This window comes from Tamandua tetradactyla, chromosome 10 (genome assembly GCF_023851605.1).
Source record: "Tamandua tetradactyla isolate mTamTet1 chromosome 10, mTamTet1.pri, whole genome shotgun sequence".
NCBI lineage: Eukaryota > Metazoa > Chordata > Mammalia > Pilosa > Myrmecophagidae > Tamandua > Tamandua tetradactyla.
Window position 1 is genome coordinate 99232614 of NC_135336.1, and position 25614 is coordinate 99258227.

Below are 25614 nucleotides of genomic sequence, written 5' to 3' on the forward strand. Positions count from 1 at the left end.
ACCTTCCGCCTGGGACGCCCGCCGAGTCAGCAGCAGCTGCCCTGCTTTGAGAGGTGCCCCCCACGCTGTCTGCAAACGGTTCAGAGAGGGAAGACACAATCGTGCTGCCTATCTCCCAGCTGCTAAAAACCGTACGAACATCAGGATGTGATAAACAAAACTCCATGAACGATATTTCCCTGCTTTGTGCTCGACAGTCTCTGTGGACTCATTCAGTTCTGAAACGTGAGTCAAATGTTGGGTGGATACGTCCTGGGCTTTGAAGGTACAAAACCTCACGGGCGCAGGGAAGTATGAACACGGGTGAATCCATAGTGCCAACTCAAACTTTTTCCCCCCCAATTCTCTAAAAAGGAGTGCTATGGGGTTAGGAGTGGGTTCTAGATTTCAGAAACATGCCACTTAGATAGAATTGCACATCCACCTGGTTATTTAAAAGCACGCCCTCATGAAAGAAGTAGAGAGGTATCATCTTCCTTATGCTGGAGAGTCTCATTTGTCTTGGGCTCATCCTAAAAATCAACACTACAGCACCAGGACAGAGGAGAGGAAACCCAGGGTCAACTCTGTGGCAACCTCTAAACCTGACCCAGAAATTCATAAGTGTTAACCACTGGCCAACTGGGAGCTTCCATGAAAACCTTCCTTAGAGTGAGAGATGCAGACGCTGGTATCTGGTAACTCAGACATACAGAAAGAGCACCAGTTCACCAAAAAAACCCATGTCAGAAAAATGGTGATAATACTAGTTTTTAAACTGACAAAAATAACAAGAGGCTATTTTAAAGTTGACATTCTCAAAAACTCTAAAGAACAATGGCCCAGTCCAGCCATGGAGCTGTTTTTCCAAGCCGCTGGTGGCTTCTGAGGGACAGTGCCCAATTTGGAAACAGACCATTCTTTTTAATTCAGATGTCCCTTCCCTTAGTCTATCAGTCAACAACACCCTCAATTTTTAAAAATGCTTCATAAATACCCTAACACCTATTTTTGATCGATGAGCATCCTTTGAATTTACTTTACACGTATTATGTGCATGTACACACACCTGAGGATGTCTCAGTGTGTCAGCACTGTTAAAACAAATACCTGCACACAACAGGAATTTATAGTCTCACGGTCTTGGAGACTGGAAGCCCAAAATCAGGGTACCGTCAGGCCAGGCTTGCAGCATTCTAGCGACGGCCTGCCGGCCTCGGTAACTCAGTCTATGCCCCATCACACGGACATCTGTCCCCTTCTGTCTCCTCCTCTGGCTTCTACTGCCCCTGCTTGGTTGTTGGTCTCTGTTTAGACTTTCTGTCCCTATAAGGACCCCAGATTAAAGCCACCCTGATTTACTCCGGCCTCACCTTAATAGGACCTTCAAACCCTCTCTACAAATGAGCTCGCACCCCCAGGGGAGGGGGTTAGGTCGTGAATGTGTCCTAATAGTAGGCAGACACACACACACAGCCGCATGTCATGACTTGCTGTAGTTCTGTTTCCTGAACTCACTGCAGACCCTGAGTTAGCGGAGAACGACTCTGGCTCTTGGGGGAACACAGGGTGAGACTTCTGCAGGCCTCTGTTGCAACACTGTCATCGATCAATCAATACATGATTCACTATTATTCATTATTATTCATCACTGCTTCATCATTGCACATATTTCTGTGTAAAGATGCCTTATTTAATCTGTACTGTTGATTCACTAACGCTGGGCTCCAGGCCAGCCATCCTAATGTGCGCCTGAAGGGAGCTTCTCGAACACGTGTACTTCTCTGGGAGGCATGCCCCAGCCGGCCTGCACTGAGGAATGCTAGAGAGCACTGCGAGCCCACGCTGGGACCCATTTTAAACACCAAATCACACAAAAAAATCAAAGCACAGAAATGCAGAAAACAGAAAAACATGGCACTAAATATCCCGTGACTAGGATATGTGTTTACAACACAAGTGCTGAACAGGAAGACAGAGCGTGGCCCCGTTCGACCTCACCTGGGGACGTGGGCTCTGGGGGACCTGAATATTTCTCCATTCTGCACATGTCCCCAAATGACCACGAAAAGCACAATGGGTACTGAATTAGGTGTTACAAATACATTTTAGCAAGTAGGCAGGATCACAACACACAGTGTACAAAATGGTGACGAGACCAGTCATGCTGCACAAATAGCAGGCAGGATTACACCTAACACTGTACATGTAAATGTCCTGTAAACAGGACAGGAGAATTATGAAGTGAATGGCAATGAATAAGGACACAGGCATTTACAGCCTGGTAACTCCCGCCATGCTTACCCTGTGAGCTCATGGGAACTGCTTTTCCATGACTGGGCTACTTACCTGCAAATGAAATGGGGAGAGCCGTACGCCATACAGCTGGCGAGCCAGGTTCTCAGAAGACACAGGCTGGATGCTGACGTTACACTGAATGGCCTCGCCCACCACATCACAGGACACCACCTAAAGGGAAGACAAGAGAAAGGATAAAACTTTATGCAGCAGCAGAAAATAATCAGCACGTCACACATCAGCAAGGACAAGAATTTAAAGTTCCAAAAGATTCCCATCTTTTCTGTTACCTAGTATTTTTTTTAAATTTTTATTGTGAAAAATACACAAAAAGCATTAAATTTCCAAGACATTTTTAACATGTGGTTATGCAACAGATTTTAAAGTGTGATATGGGTTACCATTCCATGATTTTTCTTTTTTCCTATTGGCTGCTCCAAGACACTGGAGACCAAAAGAAATATCAATATATTGATTCAGCAGTCATATTCTTTATTAAATCCTATTTCCCCATTATACTCTTCTCTTTATTTTTCCTTTTTGTGAAAAATAACATATATACAAAAAACAATGAATTTCAAAGTATATTGCAACAATTAGTTGTAGAACAGATATTAGAGTCTGGAATGGGTTACAATTCCACAATTTTAGGTTTTAATTTCTAGCTGCTCTAAGGTACTGGAGACTAAAAGAAATATCAACATACTTATTCAGCACTCATACTCATTTGTTAAAGCCGACCTTCTCTGTATAACTCCACCATCACCTTTGATCGTTCTCTCACTCTTATATTTGGGCTGTGCCCATTCTAACTTTTTCATGTTGGAAGGGGCTGTCGATAATATGGGGTAGAGGAATGGAACTAGTTGATGTTCTGAAAAGGCTGGCCCTTCTGCATTTCAGGACTTATCTGGTCCAGGGATCCATCTGGAGGTTGCAGGTTTCTGGAAAGCTACCTACCCTAGTTCATGGAACTTTTGTTGAATCTTACATAATGCCCTAGGTATTCTTTAGGATTGGCAGGAATGGTTTTGGTTGAGGTTGGTAAGTTATGACAGTAGCAATGTCTAACTGAAGCTTGCGTGAGAGTGACTTCCAGAGTAACCTCTCAGTTCTATTTGAACTCTCTCAGCCACTGATATCTAATTAATTACACATCTTTTACCCCTTTGGTCAGGAGAGCATTGTTGATCCCACTGTTATGTAGTATTTTGAAAACTAGAAACAACCTTTAAAACTTTCCTTAATGGATTTTTCAGGAGCTAAACTCTGTCTTGCCCAAAACTAGCCTTCTGCACGTGACAAAGATTTTTTTCTTTAAATATTACTTCATTTTTTCTCCAACCAGCTGATTTGAAATTTCCTAGACATTTCAACAGTCACAAGTAATAAAGCCATTAGCGATTAGCAATGTTGTCACTAAAGAAGAAAACCTTTAAAAGAAAAGAAATGCTAGAAGTCACAAGTAAAAAAAAATTTATCCAGAACACAAGAAATTGCTTCTGTCTAAATGTTTGTTTTTTTTTTTTTTTAACCCATCATGGTTTTCAAAAACATGGAGGTAATTCAAAGAACATATGAAATTTCAAACAATTACAAAAATGACCCAGCCATAAAAAAACACAATGACAAAGGAGCTCATTAAGCATCTATAAGATAAAGATGAGTAACTACATCAGGAATAAACCATGGATTTATTCCTGACGTGGATCCTAAAGCATCATAGAGGAAAGATTTTTATAGCTTTCACAGCACAGAGAAACGTCAAGTATTTCTGCAATTTCTGTAAGCCCTCTGTGAGGGCAGCGCTTCTAGAAGAAGGGGTCAGTGCTCCTCCTCGGCAGCAGGCCGAGAAAGGAGTGTCCAGGAATTGAAGGCCAGGTGCCAGGCATGCCCTGGTGGGCGGGGAGGCAGGGCAAGCTGGGAACTGGGTACCGGGGCAGGCGTGGGGAGGTCGAGAGACGGCCAGTGCGTTTGGCCAAAGCCAAGCCATGGACACTGAGTGAAGCCAGACTGGCCCCTAGCAGTCCCAAAGGAGCTGTGACCCCACTGCAGGGTGTCACCTGGGGAGGAGGAGAAATGCCTTTATTTATCTGGTGTGTTTATTAGAACCTAAAACCCTGAGTGGAAAAACTATCCCATAATTACTTTGTCAGGACCTGCTATTTCACAAAGTTCAGGGCAGGTCCATTCTTTTCTTCTCCTTTCCAACTTCCTGGCTGGCTCCCCTTCCTCATCACACCCAACCACACCCTAAATCCTGAGTAGGTTCACCTGCCCACCTGCCCCATTCCCAGTGAAGACCCACCAGCCACCAGCCCACATATCTCCCTGCCCCTTCCCAGAAGACGCCCACCTGCTCACTTTCCAGTGTAGATCCATCTAGCCACCAGCCCAATGCCCACCTGCCCACATCCCAGAATAGCTCCACCTGCCCCCTTCCCAGTGCGGACTCACCTACCCACCAGCCCGTGTGCCCACCTGCCCCCTTCCCAGTGCGGACTCACCTACCCACCAGCCCGTGTGCCCACCTGCCCCCTTCCCAGTGCGGACTCACCTACCCACCAGCCCGTGTGCCCACCTGCCCCCTTCCCAGTGCGGACTCACCTACCCACCAGCCCGTGTGCCCACCTGCCCCCTTCCCAGTGCGGACTCACCTACCCACCAGCCCGTGTGCCCACCTGCCCCCTTCCCAGTGCGGACTCACCTACCCACCAGCCCGTGTGCCCACCTGCCCCCTTCCCAGTGCGGACTCACCTACCCACCAGCCCGTGTGCCCACCTGCCCCCTTCCCAGTGCGGACTCACCTACCCACCAGCCCGTGTGCCCACCTGCCCCCTTTCCAGTGCGGACTCACCTACCCACCAGCCCGTGTGCCCACCTGCCCCCTTCCCAGTGCGGACTCACCTACCCACCAGCCAGTGTGCCCACCTGCCCCCCTCCCCAGTGCGGACTCACCTACCCACCAGCCCGTGTGCCCACCTGCCCCCTCCCCAGTGCGGACTCACCTACCCACCAGCCCGTGTGCCCACCTGCCCCCTCCCCAGTGCGGACTCACCTGCCCACCAGCCCGTGTGCCCACCTGCCCCCTCCCCAGTGCGGACTCACCTGCCCACCAGCCCGTGTGCCCACCTGCCCCCTCCCCAGTGCGGACTCACCTGCCCACCAGCCCGTGTGCCCACCTGCCCCCTCCCCAGTGCGGACTCACCTGCCCACCAGCCCGTGTGCCCACCTGCCCCCTCCCCAGTGCGGACTCACCTGCCCACCAGCCCGTGTGCCCACCTGCCCCCTCTCCAGTGCGGACTCACCTACCCACCAGCCCGTGTGCCCACCTGCCCCCTCCCCAGTGCGGACTCACCTACCCACCAGCCCGTGTGCCCACCTGCCCCCTCCCCAGTGCGGACTCACCTACCCACCAGCCCGTGTGCCCACCTGCCCCCTCCCCAGTGCGGACTCACCTACCCACCAGCCCGTGTGCCCACCTGCCCCCTCCCCAGTGCGGACTCACCTACCCACCAGCCCGTGTGCCCACCTGCCCCCTTCCCAGTGCGGACTCACCTACCCACCAGCCCGTGTGCCCACCTGCCCCCTTCCCAGTGCGGACTCACCTACCCACCAGCCCGTGTGCCCACCTGCCCCCTTCCCAGTGCGGACTCACCTACCCACCAGCCCGTGTGCCCACCTGCCCCCTTCCCAGTGCGGACTCACCTACCCACCAGCCCGTGTGCCCACCTGCCCCCTCCCCAGTGCGGACTCACCTACCCACCAGCCCGTGTGCCCACCTGCCCCCTTTCCAGTGCGGACTCACCTGCCCACCAGCCCGTGTGCCCACCTGCCCCCTTTCCAGTGCGGACTCACCTACCCACCAGCCCGTGTGCCCACCTGCCCCCTTCCCAGAATAGCTCCACCTGCCCCCTTCCTAGTGCAGGCCCACTCCCCACCTGCCCTAAAACAAAAATGTGACCTGTGGGCTGGGGCCACCCTCTACCCCACCCCCACCCTGGCAGGGGGTCAATCTCCAATTTCCATAATTAAAAGACCAAAATGACATAGGTCTTTCAGAAGAAAATCTCGCCTTCACTCAATCCTGGCAAAGCTGCACACCCCTATTTTCACGGTCTTTGTAACCTCACTCTCAGAAGACCGATTCCCATGGGTTGGTTACACAGCTTCGTCACGTTATTGCATCTCCAGAGTTCACAAAAGGTTGGAACAAAACATGCTGGTATGAGAAATGTCATTTATTCATTTTAAAAATAAATGACCTGTAAACAATCCCTTTTTGAGGAACATGTTTTGATGCCGGATGAATTACATATACAAATGACACGACACAGAGAAAACTCACTGTCTTTCGTCTCAACTGCCTGGACCTTTTATTGCTTAAAGTAAAAACAAGACAATGACTTGGTTTACTTCTGCTATTTCTTTAGAAGTGTCTCTTCTAACTTAATTTGAATTTTACCAAGAAAACTGACAGCCTAATTAGTGCTTTGATTCCAACATGAATGAGCTGGTTCTCCTTTGGATGCAGTTCTACAAAAAGTCCCCCCGCCCCCATTCTTTGATATATAAATAGCCCAAGCAGTTGGTTAAAAGAAAAAAAAAAAAAAGAATTAAAACTTCTAGAATGCAAGACTCCAAAGCTCACAATTCAAGCCGTGTTGGGAAAATAAAACCAATCACTAAAAGGACATCTGCAGATCTTTCCAGAGTCCCCTCGCTTCCTCCAGCCCCAAGGCTTCCCCACCCTCTAAATGAAATCAGTTGCGCAGACCAACCACCTCCTGGGCTGCACAGGGTCCAGCTGGAAAAGGCTAATTAAAAATTCAGTTTGAGCCTTCCTCAGCTCTTCAGAGGGACGTCGGCCAGGACCAAAGCCCTTCCAGGGCCAGCTCGGTCTCTGCCACCCCAGGAACAATAATGCGCCATTTGTCAAATGGACCAGAACAAAATGGAAAGGGGTTTTAACAATGAGTAATCTTCTTTTCGTGTATTAAGGCATTATCCAAAAAGGGGATTAAATGCTCCCAATCGATACAAACAGTGGCCAGGCCTGGACTCTCCAAGCGGGGTCACCCTCTCTGCACAGCAGGAGTTCCATGGGCCATGGGCAGTGGCTCCTCCTGCAAGTTAGCCTTCCTAAGGGCTCAGAGGGCCAGGGGTTGCCATCTACCCAGATGCCAAGTGGCAGGTAGAAAAGCTGATCTTAACCCACGTCTCCCCACCCCCAGCACAGCAGCACTGGGGAGGATGCACGTGCCCCCGCTGTTTAAATGGATACTTTACTGTTTATTTACAGATCATCCACTTTGTCCCTCACCCCACCTGCCACTGGAATTTCATCTTGTTTCCACGCAGAGTAGTAAAGCGGAGACAAAGCTCATCAGAAGAAACTATCGAAAAGAGAACTAGGTTAACACAACTCTCTCTAAGCAGATAAAACAGAAATATGCCAACTCTAGAAAGCCACGATGGTTTAGTTACTAACAAGTTCAAATGGGATAGGTAAATCCAGTCAAGATGAGCTGAGATGCTGGGCAGCTGTTTGAGGGTCCCCAGGCGGTGTTCATCGGCCACCAGACGGATCTCGATGTGGGGGACAGATGTTAGCTAATGCCAGCCAGCGAAGCAGAAAGCACTGAGCTCTTTAGGGGATACACACAGGAATGTCCTCCGGAACTACCCGCACTGTGCATGCATCAGGGCTTCATCCCTTCTCACGGCTGCGATAGCCCTTCCTGTCTACATACCAGTTTGCTTATCCACTTCTCACTGGTGGACATTTGGGCTGTTTCCATCTTTTGACAATCGTGAGTAATGTCGCTATGAACATCGGTGTGCAAATGTCTCATGTCCCTGCCTTAGATTCTCCCAAGTACCTACTTAGCAATGGGACTGCCGGATCGTAACACAATTCTACACGCAGCTTCCTGAGGCACGCCAAACTGCCTTCCAGGGAAACTGTACCATTCCACGTTCCCGCCAGCAGCGAATGAATGTTCTTATCTCTCCAAATCCTCTCTGGCATGTGTAGGTTTCTGGTTTTTTGAGAATGGCCATTCTAATAGGTGTTAGGATGGTAGCTCACTGTGGTTTTGATTTGCATTTTCCACATAGCTAGTGACGTTGAGCATCTTTTCATGTATGTGCCTTTTAGCCGTCTGTATTTCCTCTTTGGAAAAGTGTCTACTCATATCTTTTGTCCATTTTTAATTGGGTTATTTGTTTTTTTGTTGTTGAGTTGTAAGATTTCTTTATATATTCTGGATATTAAATCAGTATCAGGTATGTGGTTTTTGAACATTTTCTCCCATCAAGTAGGCTGCCCTTTCTTTTTCCCTCTATTTTTAATTACATGTATATTTAAAACAAATGTACAAATACTACTTTGCCTACTCACACATTTTCAAGAAGCTGTTTTATCCACAAGCATTGTGGACATCAGAGTAACTGATGTCATCAGACCTGCCTAACAGGGTTCCAGGGCACAGCCTTTTCTACTTCTAGAAGCTGCTGGACGGCTGGCGCTTGATGTGTTTGTGCCTGAAGCTAGTACTTGAAGTCACACCCCCAGCCAAAAGTGTCCATTCATAAAATGCCCGACTCCCCCCCACAATCGCTCCCCTTGGCGCCTTTTCCCCAACTCAGAAAGTGACCTCTGCTCCCCCAGTCATTTGGGCCCCAAACCTTGCAGTCTTTCACACCTGAAATAAATACCTAACCAAACAGACCCCTTCAACACCCCTCCATGACCACATGGCTCCAAGCCCCCAGTTATGTGGCTGCCACCTCCCTGGTCTGCATTCACTCTGTCCCGCTCCAGTCCCCTCTTCCCACACAGCTAGAGGACCCTATTTACACCTAAGCTAGATCGTGTCACTGAGATGCCCCCAGTGCTCCCTTCTCACCGAGAAACACCCAAGCCAAGTCCTCACGAGCATCTTCCTGACCCCACATGATATGCCTCCTGCAGGCACCCCTCACTCATTCTCTCCCCATCCTACTGGCCTCCTTGCTGCACTTCTCCAACTGCAACACACCATCTTAGGACCTTTAAGTTTGGTTCCTTCTGCTGGACAGGGAATGCTCTTCCCCTACCCTGTCAATGAGTAGGCTACCTTTTTACGTTCTTGGCAAAGTCCTTTAATGCACAAAAGTATTCAATTTTGAGGAGATCCCATTTATCTTTCATTGCTTGTGCTTTGGGTGTAAGGAAACCATGTCCTATGACAAGATCTTTAAGATTAATCTCCCTACATTTTCCTCTAAGAATTTTATGGTCTTAGCTCTAATGTTTAGGTCTTTGATCCAGGAATGCATTCCTAAGTTTCCAAGTTAACTCCTTAGAAACTCCTGATTCTATGGAAGTTTTAAAATACTTCTTTTTTTTTAAAGGCCTTTTTAAAATTAAAATAAAAATCATCAATTGCTTACAAAGCATGGATGTGGGTGGTTTCAGTGTTCAGCAAGCTGCTTAATGATATCAACAAGAAGCCTGTCTCTTTCCATCTTTCTGCTTGCTACATCTAACACATTTACTTTAGCATTCATACTTGTTGCCTCATGGTCACAAAGTGGCTGCAACAGTTCCAAGCATAACCAAATACAAAAACCAGAAGCAAGAGGCAAATGACTTCTTCCTTATAAGGGTCTCATTTTCTGGTTAAAAAACAAACAAACAAAAACTTTTCTAGAAATCTCCCAGTTCTGTGAGTCTCATACACCAGAAGAGAATCCCAAGGCCAGGCCTGGCTATAAGGGAGGCTGGGAAAGTGTCTGGCCAATGGAACAAGATAGCCATGACTCTCTTCAGGCTAGAGGTTGGCAAATTGCATTCTACAGGCCAAGCTGGAGACACCTCCTATTTTTCTTGTATGGCCTGCAAGCTAAGGGTGGTTTTTACATTAAAAATGGCTGAAAAAATCAAAAGAAAAATGTGTCATGACACATGAAAACGCTATAAAACTCAAATTTCAGGGCTCATAAGTCAAGTTCCTACTGGAACACGAGATGTGGCTTTTAAGTCCTCATTGCTTGGGCTTTAAGTGTCTCACTCTCTCAAGTGGTCTGATATTGACACTGGATTTGTAAAAGTGAAGCAGCCACAGTATGGGGTATCTGTGGGGGTGACAGATGTTCCCAGGAACGGGAGGAAAATCACAGCCCCCAGACAGGGCCACCACAGAGCCAAGACCTGTGAGCTCTCTTGAAAACCACCATCCATAAACCCACCTGCTTTATCCTTGATTATATAAACCATTTCAAAAAACAAGCAGGGTTGCATGATGGTGGCTCAGTGGCAGAATACTCACCTGCCATGCCGGAGACCTGGGTTCAATTCCCTTGTCTGCCCATGCAAATAAAAAAACAACAAGCAACAGATGCCTGAGTGGGGTCTTCCAGATGAACTGCCTTCATCTGGACAAGAGGGTTTCTGAAGGTTGGTCTGGGGTGGGGAGGGTCTCAAAGGTGGGTGCTGAGCCCAAAGAGCACGAGGCTGACAGCTGACGGTTTGGGCGAGAATAAGAAGGAAGCTGGTGGCGGCATCATTAGAATCCAGACATGTACAAAAATCCTGAAAAGTGAGGGGAGGCGCCCAAGATGTGAGCCAGTTTCATTACAACCGGGGGGATAAAATGGCTTGTTCATCTCATCTGTGCTCTCTCCGGCTTCCAGAATGCACCTTAAACTCGCAGGTACGATTTGCACATGCCTATGAGAACAGGTCTGACCTGGAAACCCTATTCCTGTGTTTAATTACGGGGGCACAACAATTCCAGGTTGTGGTCCTTCAAGCTCTGCTCCTGCTGGCCAACGAGAGAGCCCGCTAATGCCTTCAAACCTCACTATGTCCTTCGCAATTTCCTTTTCAATTCAACCTCTTGTACAGTCAACTCAGCTCTTTCTGCTCTTCGAGCACTCTAGAGACCTGGAATAATTTAATTACTTTCGTCTCCAAAAGGAACGAGCCACACAGCTGAAAAAATGCATGTAAAGACTTTATGCCATTGAATAGTTTTCACTTCATTGCATTATCTAACACCCGGGGCAAAGAACACCAGAATAGGGTGGGAACTAAAGACCCTGCATTCATCATTCAGAATTTCTCATCAGATTTCCTTTCCAACTTTCTGCAATTTGTTCTTGCTTCTCTAAACATTAAGGCAGCACAAACCTGATGAAAAATATCATTCTTCCTCAGCAACAGAGACTCTTCAATTTAAAAGGTAAAATCTATAAAGTTGCATATTATCAGAACATCTATAAAGTGAATCCTATTTGCAGATTCTAAGTCACGATCAGTGGTTGGAGATGTGTTCTTATAAAGGGCTCCTTCAGGGGACTGAAATGAAAAATGTCAGAAACAAGACGACAGCGAAACCCAGGGGGTGCCGGGGAGATACTGGACTCTGTGCTATCCTAAGGGTGTGCCAGGGCCCACGTAGGCGCCTGGTTTTTGATGCCCACCCTCCTCGGCTACCGAATCCCCTCCCTGGGTTGCCACCAGCTCGCAGCAACGCGCCATGGCCCTTCTTTGTTGGGACACTTTAAAACAATGAGACTTCAGCAATCCCACACAGCCAGCAGGTACTATTTACACATAACATGGCGAAAGGCTACAAATCTGCTTGTGGACATGCTGTGCTCTTTTGTTGGCTCTGTCTGCAAAAAGACATATACAAGAGACTTCCTTTAAATTGAAGGTCAGGAGGAAATTAGGTCCCTTCCAGGCAGGCAGTGGATTCTCTCCCTCTGGGGACACGTTGCCGCGTCCAAGCTTTTCCCTGACGCCTGGGCTCTGGTTTAAACACACCAGACTCCGGCGGCCATACCAGAAGGCTGACTCAGCCCCGAAATCTTGACGCTGCAACCCTGCACACACAGGTCTGCCTTCTGCACTCCCATCTACTTCTCCGGATCTGGGGCAGCCTCTGTGCTCGGCGTCAGTCCAGAGGGCAGGTGTCAAATGGGGGATCCTCCTGGTCTGCCCCAGGAAAGACCCTGGTCGGAAACCATTTCACAACCTGGAGGCATCTCAGCGTAATCACCAGGTTAATGAGGCATCTGGGATTTCAGGTCATGCAAAGTTAAAAGAAAAAAAGCAACTGTGCTTCCGACTGGAGGAACAGGCATGCAATTTTGAAGCATGTTTCCCTTGCAAACAAAAGGGCTCACTGAGGTAGGAAACAGGAAAGCAGACCCCGGCAGTTCTCTGAATGTGTTTCGGATGTAAATGTTTAACAGACAATCTTAGAGAGTAAACATGCACTCCCATCTCACAATACACATCCAGGGCAGCTTGGGCTTCCCCTGCGCATAGGACGGGGGGAATCCCATGCAATTGCCCAAGTTCATTTGTTACTATGGCTTGGCAAAGCAAACGCTGCTCATTGCCTTTCAGTTCTCTTTTTGTCAAATGGCATCATTTCCTTCACGGTGGTGGGGTGAGGTGGGAGGGGAGAGATGCCTAAGTCAAACCATAAAAAAAAAATACAAAAAAGGGATATAATGGGCCACTGTTTATTGTGTGCAGCAGCCAGAGCTAGGTTCCAGAGCTCAAGGCCTGCCTCTGCTGCTTCCCAGTTCCTGCCCTTGGCCATGTCACTTAACCTCTCTGTGCCTCAGTTTCCCTTCCATACAGGCGGCATGGAACCACTTACAGCAAGGGTGGCTGTGAGAACCCAATGGAAATAGATTTGGAGGTACTGTACCCAGGACACGGTCACAGCTGATACTGCCCTGAGCACATGTGACAGCTGATGCATGTGCACGGGCGTGCACTCCCACGGCCCCGCAGCCCGGCCAGGAAGTGTGCAGAGTTTACAGGTGCCAGCGCTGCACTGCAGACAGAGAAGAGAAACCTCCAACAAGCCCAACCCAACCACACTCTTCCTGCTTCCGAGCTGGGGCTTTGGCCATGCCAGGTAGGTTACAATTTTTATTTAACCTATGGCAGAATTCGCCTTGGTTTATTTGGAAACAGCACTGACAACAGAAATAATCAAGGCCTCTCACAACACACTTGGAAAGTCAAGACCACACTCTCTAGAAAGCTCTATCTATTGCTGCTTTCGATGCAGTTTTCCAAGGAAGCATCAAGTTCAAAGACACACACATCGTGCCTCACACAGGAAATGCCTGGCGTTCTCCGAGATTGCCCACCGCAGCATAAGCCCTGCAACCCTGAAGCGTGTGCAATCTTTTCATCTGCGAGTTTCTACCTGTGTGTCCTCACGCCCCAAAGGAATGGCGTGTAGAGCTTCTGAGCTCCCACACGTGCCCGGAGGCCATGGAATATTCCTCGGAGGAGGGGCTCAAGGCCCCTTGTGATGCACAGCAAACATTTCAGGGCAAAGGAAAGAGAGGGAGGGGAGAAAGCCATTGCTCTTACGTAACAGTGCATCTGACAGCATGGTGAAATAAATGTGCTCTGTGGGTGCTGACAATGGACCAGAAAGCAGGGGTAGCCCCTGAAGAATAGTTTTCAAGATGCCTTCTGTGTGAGGCCCCTCCCCCACGTTCACCCCAACCCCACCCCTGGGGGAGAGGCTGCTGCTTGGCCCAGGCCCAGGTGTGCCTCAGTAGATCTGCACTAGCATGCGGGGCTGCCTGGAGGCAGCCCCTGAAATGAGGTCCTGCAGGCAAGCACAGGGGTTCCCCACAGGTGGCCCAGGCTGGCGGGGCAGGGTGGGGAGTGTACACCCATCCCCAGGGCTGTGACAGAACTCGGATCGCTCCGAGATGTGCGAGCTCCGGCTCTCTGCAGGACACACACAAAGGAGGGGTTTTGTGGATGAACCAAGACATCTGCAAAGGCAACCGCCTTGGTGCACGGGGTCTCCAGGGGCCACGGAAAGGAAGGCCAAGCCCTCGGCACCGCCACGAGAGGGCTGGGCCCATTCTGCTCCACGAGGGGTCTGCAGGGGGGCCCAAGAGCGAACACAAGGCAGGAGCCCACGTGGGCAGCCCGCCCTCCTACCCAGCGGACCAAAGCGTTACCAAGGACCTGGAGTCCGGGCTCCACACTCTGGCCCAAATGCCAGCCGTGAGTCCCTGGACCAGGCCGACTTGGGAAGGTGAGAAGGAGGTCGCCGCATGCTAGCGGGGGAGGCTGGAAGGCTAACACCCCTGAATTCACAATTTAGTACCTCTTTTATTCCCTCTTAGGGTCTTCAGGTTATTTTACAGAGTCATTTTTCTTTCCAAGAATTACACACAGGGGAACAATACACTTTCTTGCTCTTCAGTAAAAGTTTGGAACCCATGGAGGGAGACGGCTTCGTTGCTAAAAGGGAAGGCGCCGTTGTAAGCTCATGTCCCTCTGTGGCCGCTCTAAGAGCAGAAACTCTCCCAACAGTATCAGAAAGAAGCCTAATATCTCATCGTCTTCGCTGACCACATGGATGCCGAGTCACCTTCCACCCGGGACACAGTAAAAGCAAAACTCTCATTAAGCTGCCTCCATCCCTTCACAGGAAGGCGCAGTAAGAACACGCGCAGTCGGCCAGGACACTTGCCCAAGAATGGACAAGGCTGACCCCACAACCCGAGGGCGTCCTGCTTCCAACTGCACCTTCTCAGGAGCTCAGGCGGCTCCCAATGGGAGGGTGGGGGGGTGGGGGGAGCCGTGACCCCCTGAACTCCACCCAGGACCCCTTTCCAAACGCACAGCCAGACGGACGCCGAGGACAAGTGCTCAGGAGCCAAGGCTGGCGCTCGGCAGACTGGGTTGGCCCCAGGAGATAATGCTGGCGGCCATGTTACAAGACAACAACACGTGCTCATTTCCTCTCTGGGCCAAGTGAAGATAAAAATCAAGGACGATGAGGAAATAAAGCATAGGATTGCACACACAAAAAAAGAACTATGAGGAACATTGCTGTAAAACAAAATAAGACTGTGATTAGTGAGGAGCTTCAAAGGACACACTGTTAACCGGTGGTCCCATCCTAGGGGGAAGAGGGCAGGAGGAGGAGAGAGTAGAGTGAAAAAAAAGATTTCATGTACAAGTCTGCCAGTTTGAAACAGTTGTGTACCCCAGAAAAGCCATGTTCTTTGATCCTGATTCAATACTGTTTAGGGTGGGATCTTTTGATTAGGTGGTTTCTATGGAGATGTGACCTATCCAATTGTGGATGGGATCTTGTGATTAGGTGGTTTCCATGGAGATGTGTATCCACCCATTCAAGGTAGGTCTTAATCTGCTTACTGGAGCCCTTCAAGAGGGAACTATTTTGGAAAAAGCTCAGAGCTGACACAGACAGAGACATTTGGAGATGTAGACAGAAAATGCCTCCAGGAGAAGCTGTTTAAAATCAGCAGACCCCAGCCACATGCCTTCCCAGCTGACAGGTGCTCCGGGTTCACTGGCCTTTCTTGAGTCAAGGTATGTGTCCCTGGATGCCTTAGTATGGACATTCTTATGGCCTTAGAATCGTAAACGTATGACTTAATAAATTCCCTTTATAAAAGCCAACCCATTTCCGGTACATTGCATCTCAGCAGTTTTAACAAACTAAAATAACATCTAATAATTTTCAACTTTCTAATGAGTGTGCACTCTTCCTGTGATTGCATGAAAATGAACATGGTTTAATCACCCAGTAGAGGCTGCTATTCTGGCAATATATACATCAAGACCTTAAAAATGCTCATGCTTCTCACCAAGTAATTCCACTTCTGGAAGCAACAAAAAAATCAACACAGGAATAAAAATATAATAGAGATGGGGGAAAGAGCTAATACTTATTGAGCATAATTATATGCTGGGCATGCTCAAAGCATTTCACTTGAAATAACTTATTCAATCCTCACAACTGTTTCCAGATGGGAGCGCCAAGGCAGAGAGGGAATAAGGGACACCCCAAAAAGGCTCAGCCCCAGCCAGGAGGCAAGGAGCTGAACCCCAACTCACCACAGCTTGCTCTTAACCAAATGCACAGCTATCACTCAAAAGATATGAGTCTTATGATCAAACTCATTATACATTCATCAATAAGATTTTAGAAGAAATTGTAACAGCATGGAAGACAACAGACACAGTCGAGTCTAAATTATAGAAAAAAATTAAAAGCCTGGAAACACAAAAGCATTAAGAGGTATAACTACTAGGTCACGAGGTCACTACAAGTATTTTTTTTTTTATTATTTTTTTAACATGGGCAGGCACCGGGAATCACTACAAGTATTTTTAATAATTTTAAGTTTCCTACAATGAACTTGGGTTGGTTTTATGATAACGTAGAATTTCTGTACTGGAGGCAGGTGGAGGCTTACAGGCTGGGGACTCAGCTCCCCAAGGTGGAAGATGGCTGCACATGCAGCACTCCTCACTCCTCTCTGCCCTTGCTAAGCCTGACCCTCCGGCCATAAAGCTTTTGACACTTGACAGCAAGAGGCAAACCCTTCTTTGGCCAAAGGCGGGGCAATCAATGTTCTGAAAGAACTAATTATGTGAAGGACCCGAGCTCTTTTCACCTCTCTGCTTCCTCCTCTCTGCCGTGGAACTCTCTCAGCTGGAAAAGTGTCAGATATTGGCAACTATTTGCCAAAATTGGAAAGGGCACTCCCTAGCCCAGGGTCACACTCCACACAGGAGAGTCCTCCACCAAGTCAGCCCCCCAGCTCCCTGTGCTCCCCAATCCATAAACTGGACCCCCACTCCAGCTTCAGCATTCTGTACTATTGTCACAGGCTTCAATTAGTGACCCTGATAACCTTCCAGAGACGTCTGCACACTACAGGGGTGCGTGACTCCTCTAATGGCAATGGCCGGCAGAGTCACCTGGGCCACTGCTGGGAAGCCAACGCGGGAACCCCTGGTCACGCCGAGACGATCACTCCTCCAACCCAGCAGTCCATGTCTACCTGAGAAACGCGTGTTGCTTGGAGACAGGAGACACAAACAGGCTCGTGTCCCACTGCACTGTTTGTACTTGTGGAAAATAGAAAAGCCCTGATTATCCATCAACAGATGACCAATAAGGAAGCCCCAGCTCACCCACGCAGTGGTGTCCCAAACTGCGGCTACTGTGAACGGACCAGAGCTGGATGAACTGCAAAATTATCACGTGGAGTAAAGGAAAACTTGTTGCAAAGTTTTACATAAAACTGACAGAAGTCTTAAATGTACAAACCATCCTCTAGCTGTCACAGGGAAGAGACAGACAAGGCAGGGGCGGGTCTGGGGGCCAGAGAGACCCTCCGCCCCCTGGGCTCACACCAGTGTCCCCTGCCCAGCTGCTCAGTAGCGCACATGTGTTTAATTTACTAATGAAAGCAGATTAATCCATGAGCGATCATAGAGCAGCTCTAACACACACATACAGTATCGCCGTGGCCAAGAATGACTGTGGCTAGCGGGGCAGTCCTGGCTGAAGGTGGAAAAAGGAAAGAATGGAGGCCCCGAGCTTTATTGGAGTTAGTGTTTTAAATGTATATTCTCTATAGACACATGTGCAAGAGATCTGAAACAAAAGCACGAGTCAATTCCTTTTTTTTCTACCAAAAGTGAATATACCCTCACGGCTAACTGTAACTCTGGACAGTAGACTACAAGTCTGCGCCAAGAGCGGGCTGCGAGGATGGGCTCTTTCTCCACCAGGGGCAGGGCTTTGGATTTGATAGTTATGCTGAACATAACCAGTAAATAAACCAATTTTAATAATGGAAAATAAATTAAGAGCACAAGGAGAAACTTTCTTAGGATTTGTTATAGGCATTTTTTGAAATACATTTAAAATGATTTATGGTATCTGACCAGTCTAATAAGTTGAGCCTGTAGACTGTTAGCAAAAGTAAAACAGACTCTTAAGTAACAATTCAATGGCTCAAATCTATACATCACCTTGCAGGCTATTTAAAATATTTAACAGGTGTACTGAGATTTAATTCACACACCACACAATTCGCCCATTTAAGCTGTACAGTTCAATGGCTTTTAATGTATTCACAGGTGTAGTACTGCGTTAAGCTTCCAGAATGCACTATGCCAGAAATGGAAAGGCTTTTAAAAAGGGGATTTAAGAGCTACAAGTTTAAAGTTCTAGTGCCGAGAAAATATCCAGAAAGGCTGATGCCGTCTGGAATACCTCTCAGTTGGGTGGTCATGTAACTGGCATCTGTTGGTCCCTTGCTCCTGGGCTCCATTGCTTTCAGCCTCTGTTTCCTGTGGGGGTTCCTCACTTAGTGTCTTTGGCTACCACTTAGCTCCTCCAGACACAACTCTGGGTTCTGGCTTGCTTAGCATCTCATGGGAAGGCACATGGCGACGTTCGCTGGGCCCTGCATCTCCAAACATCTGGGTCTCGTGGTGCCTCTGTTATCTCTGAAGCAACGGTTCTCCATATCTGCATCTGCTCTATCAGCTCTCTCCAGGATGTTTCCTCTTTTAAGGGACTCCAATAAACTAATCAAGACCCACCTGGAATAGGTGGAGTAGCATCTCCAACTAATCAAAAGGTCACACCCATAACTGGGCATGCCACATCTCTGTGAAGACCATCTAATCACGTTTCCACCCTACCGCAGTGAATCAGGAATAAAAGAATGGCTGCCCCCCACAAGTTTGGATCATGGCTAAAACATGGCTTTTGCCGGGATACAGGATATTTTCAAATCAGCACATTCCACCCTTTGGACTGCCAAAAAGGCACATTCTTTCCATATACAAAAAAACATGAATTCCATTATAATATCACAAAGCCTTCATCATTTCAGTAACAACCCTAATACAATACAAAATCAGAACCAGTACAAAATCTCATCAAAATCAGCTACAGGCATGGTCTGTTGTCAGGCAAAAAATTTCTCCTCTGGCTCTGCACCTCTGAAACTCAGAACAAGTTATCTGCTGCCAATATACAAAGGAGGGACAGTCACAGGATACACGTTTCCACTCCCATAGGGAGGAACTGGACGGAACACAGGGGTCACCGGATCCAAACAGTCAGGAAAGCCTGGAGGGCATACTCCATTAAATTTCAAGTCTGGGAGTTACTTATCTTCAGGGCTTTAGAAAGCGTCAGTTCCATCCTTTCTAAGGGCCTACTCAGCATCTTGCTCCCTTCAAAGGCTGGGGTGACAGGACTGCAAGACTGAGATTCATTGTGGGGACCATCTTCTTCTTGGCTCCATCCTCTCCAAGCTTCGAGGCAGCACCCAGGTTCTCTGTCATCTCTGGGGCACACACTCAACCCCTCCAGAACAATGGGGTGACAGCCAGGCTCTCCCCAATCCCCAGTTTACACACTCTACCCTATCCAAGGTCTGGGGTAGCAAAACTCTTCCTAAGCATCGAGGCAGAAGGCCTGCCCTCCGTGTTTCCAGGTCACGCCCACCTTCTCCACATGTCTGGGTGGGTCTGCTCTCCTGGCCTGGGATTTCCTGGCTCCAGACCTTAGCTTCCATGTTTCTGCCTCCGAAGCCATTTTTCCTTCAATTTGTCCCTCTTCTGTCCCTTTAAGTCCAGACTTGCAGTGGGTCTATTCATATAGAACTCACAAAAAATTCGCTGATTTTCCATGAAATACACAAGGATCAAAGCTGACAGACAATACAGTTTTCCACAAATCCGTTCTGGATAACTCCATCTCTACTCTTGGCTTTTTCTGAAATGGCTGACTGGTTCCATGTCTGGTTATAGCCTCATGTCGAGCCCTATTCACTGGGGTCTCACTTTCTGGAAGCCCAGAATTTCTCAGACCACCAAATTCTTTTTCTTTGTCTGAACCCAACAGTTCAGTTCTCAACTTATCTTTGTTCTCTTGCATTTTACAATAAGCTGCAAGGAGCAGCCAGACTACATTTTCTACATTTACTTTGAGAATTTCCTCTGCTAAATATCCAAGTTTATCACTTTCGAATTCTGCCTTCCATTCAATTCCTGCACCTAATTTTGCCAAGTTCTCTGCCACTAGAAAACAAGGGTCACCTTCCTTCCAGTTAGCAACATGTTCATTATTTCTGTCTGAAGCCTCAACAGAGGTGTATTTAGAGTCCACATTTCTACCAACAGTCTCTTCAAAGCACAGTCTAGGCCTTCTCTATCAAGCTCCTCACAACAATTCAAGAATCTTTCCCTTATCCATTTAAAAAGCCATTTCAACATGTTTGGTATTTGCAAACCACAGCACCCCACTTCTCTGGTACAAAAATCTGCATTAGTTTGTTAAGCTGCCAGAATGCAATATACCAGAAATAGAATGGCTTTTAAGTAGGGGATTTAATAGTTGCAAATTTAAAGTTCTAGTGCTGAGAAAATGTCTAAACTCAGCCACCAATAAGAGGTTACCTTCACTCAAGAAAGGCTGATGCCATCCGGAACACCTTTGTCAGCTGGGAAGGCATGTGACTGGCATCTGTTGGTCCCTTGCTCCTAGGCTCCATTGCTTTCAGGCTCTGTTTCCTGTGGGGGTTCCTCACTTGGCATCTGTGGACCTTCACTTAGCTCCTCTGGGATACAACTCCAGGTCTGGCTTGCTTAGCATCTCATGGGAAGGCATGTGGCAACGTCCACTGGGCCCTGCATCTCCAAACATCTAGGTCTTGTGTTGGCTCTGCCAGCTCTGAAGCAACTGCTCTCCATATCTGCATCTGCTCTGTCAGCTCTCTCCAGAAGGTTCCCTCTTTTAAAGGGCTCCAGTAAACTAATCAAGACCCACCTGGAATGGGTGGAGCCACATCTCCATCTAACCAAAAGGCCACACCCACACTTGGGCCTGCCACATCTCTGTGGAGAACATCTAGTCAAAAGTCTCCACCCTACCAAACTGAATCAGGAGCAAAGGAAATGGCTGTCCTCACAAGACTGGTTCAGGACCAAAACATGGTTTTGCTGGGGCACATAATATTTTCAAACTGGCACAACAAGGTTGAGCAACCATCACCACAACTTCTTTCAGTACCTTTTATCACTATCAAATGAAATCCTTTACCCATTAGCAGCCACTCCCAGTTGCTCCCAAGCCCTCCCCTCACCTAGACCCCTGCCACCACTACTACTTTCTGCCTCTGTGGATTTGCCTAGTCTGGATAGTTTATATAAATGGAATCATGGAATATTTGATCTCTTATGCCCAGCATCATTCACTAACCACAATGATTTTAAGGTTATCCATGCTATAGCATGAATCTGAACTTCATTCTTTTTAAGGCCAAATAATATCCCATTGAATGGATAGACCATTCATCAGTTGATGGACCCGACTTCTAAATTCTGAAGTGAGGTTTCTGAATTTTCAATAATTCTAAAACAAAATGCATCATACCTCCAGCTTTAAGTTAATTCACTGTATAGAAAGGCCCAGTGGGTGAGCTGCCCCCAGCGTACCTTTTCCTGGGTCGACCTGGCCACACTCGAGACTTGCTGCACCGCCAGCTCCAGAGGCTGCTGCAGAGGGTCCTCCTCAAAGCAGAGGAGCAGCGGGCCCTGGAACAGAGAAGGAGGGTGGGAAAGCATGAGTTCTGTTGGCGCCTATTTTTAAAAATCATACATTTCCCTTAAAACTCTGCAAACTTAAGAAAAAAAAATGATAAGACTCATCTCAGTCCACTTGTAAATAGCAGCAACAGTCAAATATCAGCAAATTCATGTACCTGTGAGCCAGGTCCCATGGAGGGTGCTCAGGGGGAGAATTCAGTTTTGGGAGAGAGATGGGAAACAGAGCGAAACACAGCTGCAAAACCAAAGCTGTGTCTCCCGTGCTGCAATAAAGACAGCAAAGGCATTCTGAATCGTGATATCTACAACGTAAGGAAAGACTTTCAGCATCCTTGGGGCAGGGCTGCTTCCTGCTGAGCTTGGGTCTGCGCAGCTGGCACAGCATCTGCTCCAACTACACCCTGGAGAGTTAGGACAGTGGTCTCCCCCTTCTTTTGGTGAAAGTTCTCTACTTTGGCTTTGGATAATTATTTGTTTCCAGTCCACTGTTACTATAGGTGCTACCTCTTCTTCTCTTCTACTGCCCCAGGTGTAGGTGGACAGGAATGCCCAGGAACCGGTCAGCTTCTCCCTGGAAATGGAGAGGGAACAGACCTCGGCTGGAAAGGAAGCAGCCTGGTGGCTGAGCCTGAGCCCCTGCCCTGTGGAGCAGAGCACCCAGCTGCCCTCCTTGGCCTCCTTGGCCTCCTGGTTCATCTCTGCCTTCAGCTCTGTGTTCCCCAACATCCTTCACATGAAGTCTTCCAGGCCTTAAGTCTTCCTCCATCAGTTTGTTCTGGCAATTAGAAATCTCCAAATTGATCTGACTGAAAGGCAGCAAGACTGACGTTTTACAGAAGAACACATCAGGATTTGACAGCCCACCAAGTCTTGTCCTTTTCACCTTCAGAGGATAAACTCTATACAAGAGCAAGACCTGGGCCAAAATGCTTCTTAAACTTCTCTCATACACAGTAGAAAACATGTCAGATTCAAATAAGTTCTGACTTGGTTAAAAGAGATAAAAATCAACCCGCAGCTTCCCACCATATCTCATCAATTTCAAAGACTCCCCATTGTTGAGGAGGCACTTAAGGTAAGCTAGCTCCACCACAAGGCATGGCCAAGAGTGGGAGAACAAAAATGCTGCAAAATGGTACAAAAACTTTTCTGGCAGGCAAAGTGCAAGCAATGACATTATCGTGTGGCTATTTCTTAAGAATCCCCAGTGGTCCAGAGAGAAGTTAAAAGGCCCGGCAACGTTTCAATTGACATGTTTCAACCTCACCCTGTTTTAGCAAAATCTATCCCACCACCCAAAAAGTCACTGGGGGAGAATCCAAGCCATTTCTCAGGGATGATGGAATTCTGGGTTCAGGACTGCTCTGGACGCTCTCCCGTCTGGTGCTGGTTTGGGTGGGACATCCCAGCAGGGGTGTGCCACGAGCTTGGTTGGGGATAGCACTGTTTTGTGGACCTGGGCCCAGTGGCTTCCAGAACAGCAACTCAGCCCCGAGCCCACTGCCAGGCAGGGAACCCAACCACTGGTGGGGTCATCAGCAGCTGGGCACCAAGCAGGAGAGACAATGCAGCTTCTGTACCAGTCGTGAGATACAGTGTTACATCAACCACCGCAGGGGGCGGCTTCACCACCTGAGCGGGTACCAGGTAGAGCCCACGCAGCATCTGGCCTCTAACTCCCGGCCTTCCCCACTAAAACCCTGAAGGCATCTTGCTGGGAACTTTAAGGTCAAGCAGTGGTCTCAAAAGTAAACCAAATGAGTGTTGCAGCTCTTTTAGAATTTGTCTAGTAGGTTTTCTGGCTTTAGCTGGAAAACCCTCAAAAAAAAAAAAAAGTAAACCAAATGAGTAAGCAAAAATAAGCACAGTGAGATAACCTCTTTCTTTCCCTTTTCAGCCCTGCCTAGCCCTCAGTATCAGGCAGCAGACCGCGTAAGCACGCCAGCACAAACCCACACCTCCCGGCACCATCCACGCTGTAGGCACCAGCCCACGTTCCCAAAGACATGACGCTCACGTGGGGAAGAAAACATGCAAGAATTGCCAGGAAAGCACTAGAAAAGGAGAACTACAAGGAGGATAGACCTGCCAGATGTTAAAACACACTACAGAACCTCCATAACTAAAACAGCCCTACCCTGGTGCGTGGACAGAGCAGCGGCAAAGAAGAGAAAGTCCAGTTTGGAACCCAGTACACACGGGACTGGTTGTATGATAAAGGTAGTGTCTCAAACTACTGGGTAAAGAGAGACCTTTAAACTGATGGTGGCCAACTGGAAGAAAGATAAAATAGATCCATTTCTCATTTATACAATAGAATAAAGGCTAAATGGATCGTGGTTCTAAATGCAAAAAACGAGGATGTAAAAAGCAAACCAGACTGGGAAAAAAACAGACGAATTCTTCTTTAACCTTAGTGTTGGCAAAGACTTTCTAACACCGACTAAAAACCCAGGGGCGAGATTTTAAAAAAAGACTGATAAACTTGACTACATGTGAGCAAAACAATTTACATGATAACACTATAAACAAAGCCAAAAACCAACTGACCAACCGGAAGAAAATATTTACAGCCTATGTCAGGAAAGGCTAACAACCCAACAATACAAAACCTTCTCAAAAATTGAGGGACAAATGACTAAGCACCTGAGAAGAAAACAGAGCAATTAAAGGAGAAGTGTGCGGGTTTGAAAGGATGTGTGTCCCCTAGAAAAGCCATGTTTTAATCAAAATCCCATTTCATAAAGGCAGAATAACCCCTACTCAATACTGTATGTTTGAAACTGAATTCAGATCATCTCCCCAGAGATGTGATTTAATCAAGAGTGACAGTTAAGCTGGATTAGGTGACAACATGTCTCCACCCATTTGGGTGGGCCTTGATTAGTTTCTGAAGTCCTATAAAAGAGGAAACGTTTTGGAGAATGAAGGAGATTCAAAGAGAGCAGAGCAGAACGACATAGCCACGAGAAGCAGAGTCCACCAGCCAGCGACTTTTGGAGATGAAGAAAGAAAATGCCTCCCAGGGAGCTTCATGAAACAGGAAGCCAGGAGAAGAAGCTAGCAGACGATGCCTTGTTCGCCATGTGCCCTTCCACTTGAGAGAGAAACCCTGAACTTCATCAGCCTTCTTGAACCAAGGTACCTTTCCCTGGATGCCTTAGATTGGACATTTCTATAGACTTGTTTAACTGACACATTTTCTCGGCTTTAGAATTATAAATTAACAAACTTACTAAATTCCCCTTTTAAAAGCCATTCCGTTTCTGGTATATTGCATTCTGGCAGCTAGCAAACTAGAAAAAGAAATCACAATAAAAGATAGGAACTGGCTCGCAAACATATCGAGAATATTTAAAGTCAATAATTAGAGAGACGGAGATTAAAATCACGCACACAGACACTATTCCTCACTTATCAGGCAGCCACGGTGTGCAGGTGGCTGTGGGGAGAATGGTGTTCTCACACACTGCTGGTGGGGTGTAAACAGGTACAAACCTTTGGAAGGAAATTTGGCAATACCTAACAAAACTATATATGCTCTTACTTTTGGACCCACCCCTCCCACGCCTTGGAATCTACTGTGAAGATGCACGGTATCCAAAACGGAAACACACATGTAGAAGTTTATTTTTTGCAGCACTGTTCATAATCACAAAACACTGGAAAAACATAAATGCCCATGAATAGGAGAGTAGCCGAATAAACTATGGCGTACCCACAGAAAGGAATACTGTGCAGCTGCAAAACATAGTGAGACAAAGCTTCAAGAATTGATATGGAGCGATTTCCAGGACATACTTTTTTTAAAAAATATTTTTACTGAAATATCTTCACACGTCAATCAGCCCATCCAAAGTATATAATCAATGGCTCACAATATCATCTCATAG

The 25614-nt window shown here is 47.6% G+C and overlaps 1 protein-coding gene and 1 non-coding gene across 3 annotated transcripts in view; one reads left to right on the plus strand and one right to left on the minus strand.

Moving 5' to 3' along the window:
* Window positions 1-25614, minus strand: part of C2CD2 (C2 calcium dependent domain containing 2) — a 76617-nt gene that overhangs the window by 41462 nt on the left and 9541 nt on the right. For both annotated transcript variants that reach the window (XM_077118963.1, XM_077118962.1), the window contains exons 2-3: window positions 21611-21709; window positions 2329-2448 (exon numbers count right to left, since the gene is read on the minus strand). In XM_077118963.1, the coding sequence (XP_076975078.1) occupies window positions 2329-2448; window positions 21611-21709 (219 nt within the window). The remainder of the gene's footprint in view (window positions 1-2328; window positions 2449-21610; window positions 21710-25614) is intronic.
* On the plus strand, window positions 23481-23542 carry LOC143648991 (U7 small nuclear RNA). The gene has a single exon (XR_013158874.1). It is a non-coding gene; the product is annotated as a U7 small nuclear RNA (small nuclear RNA).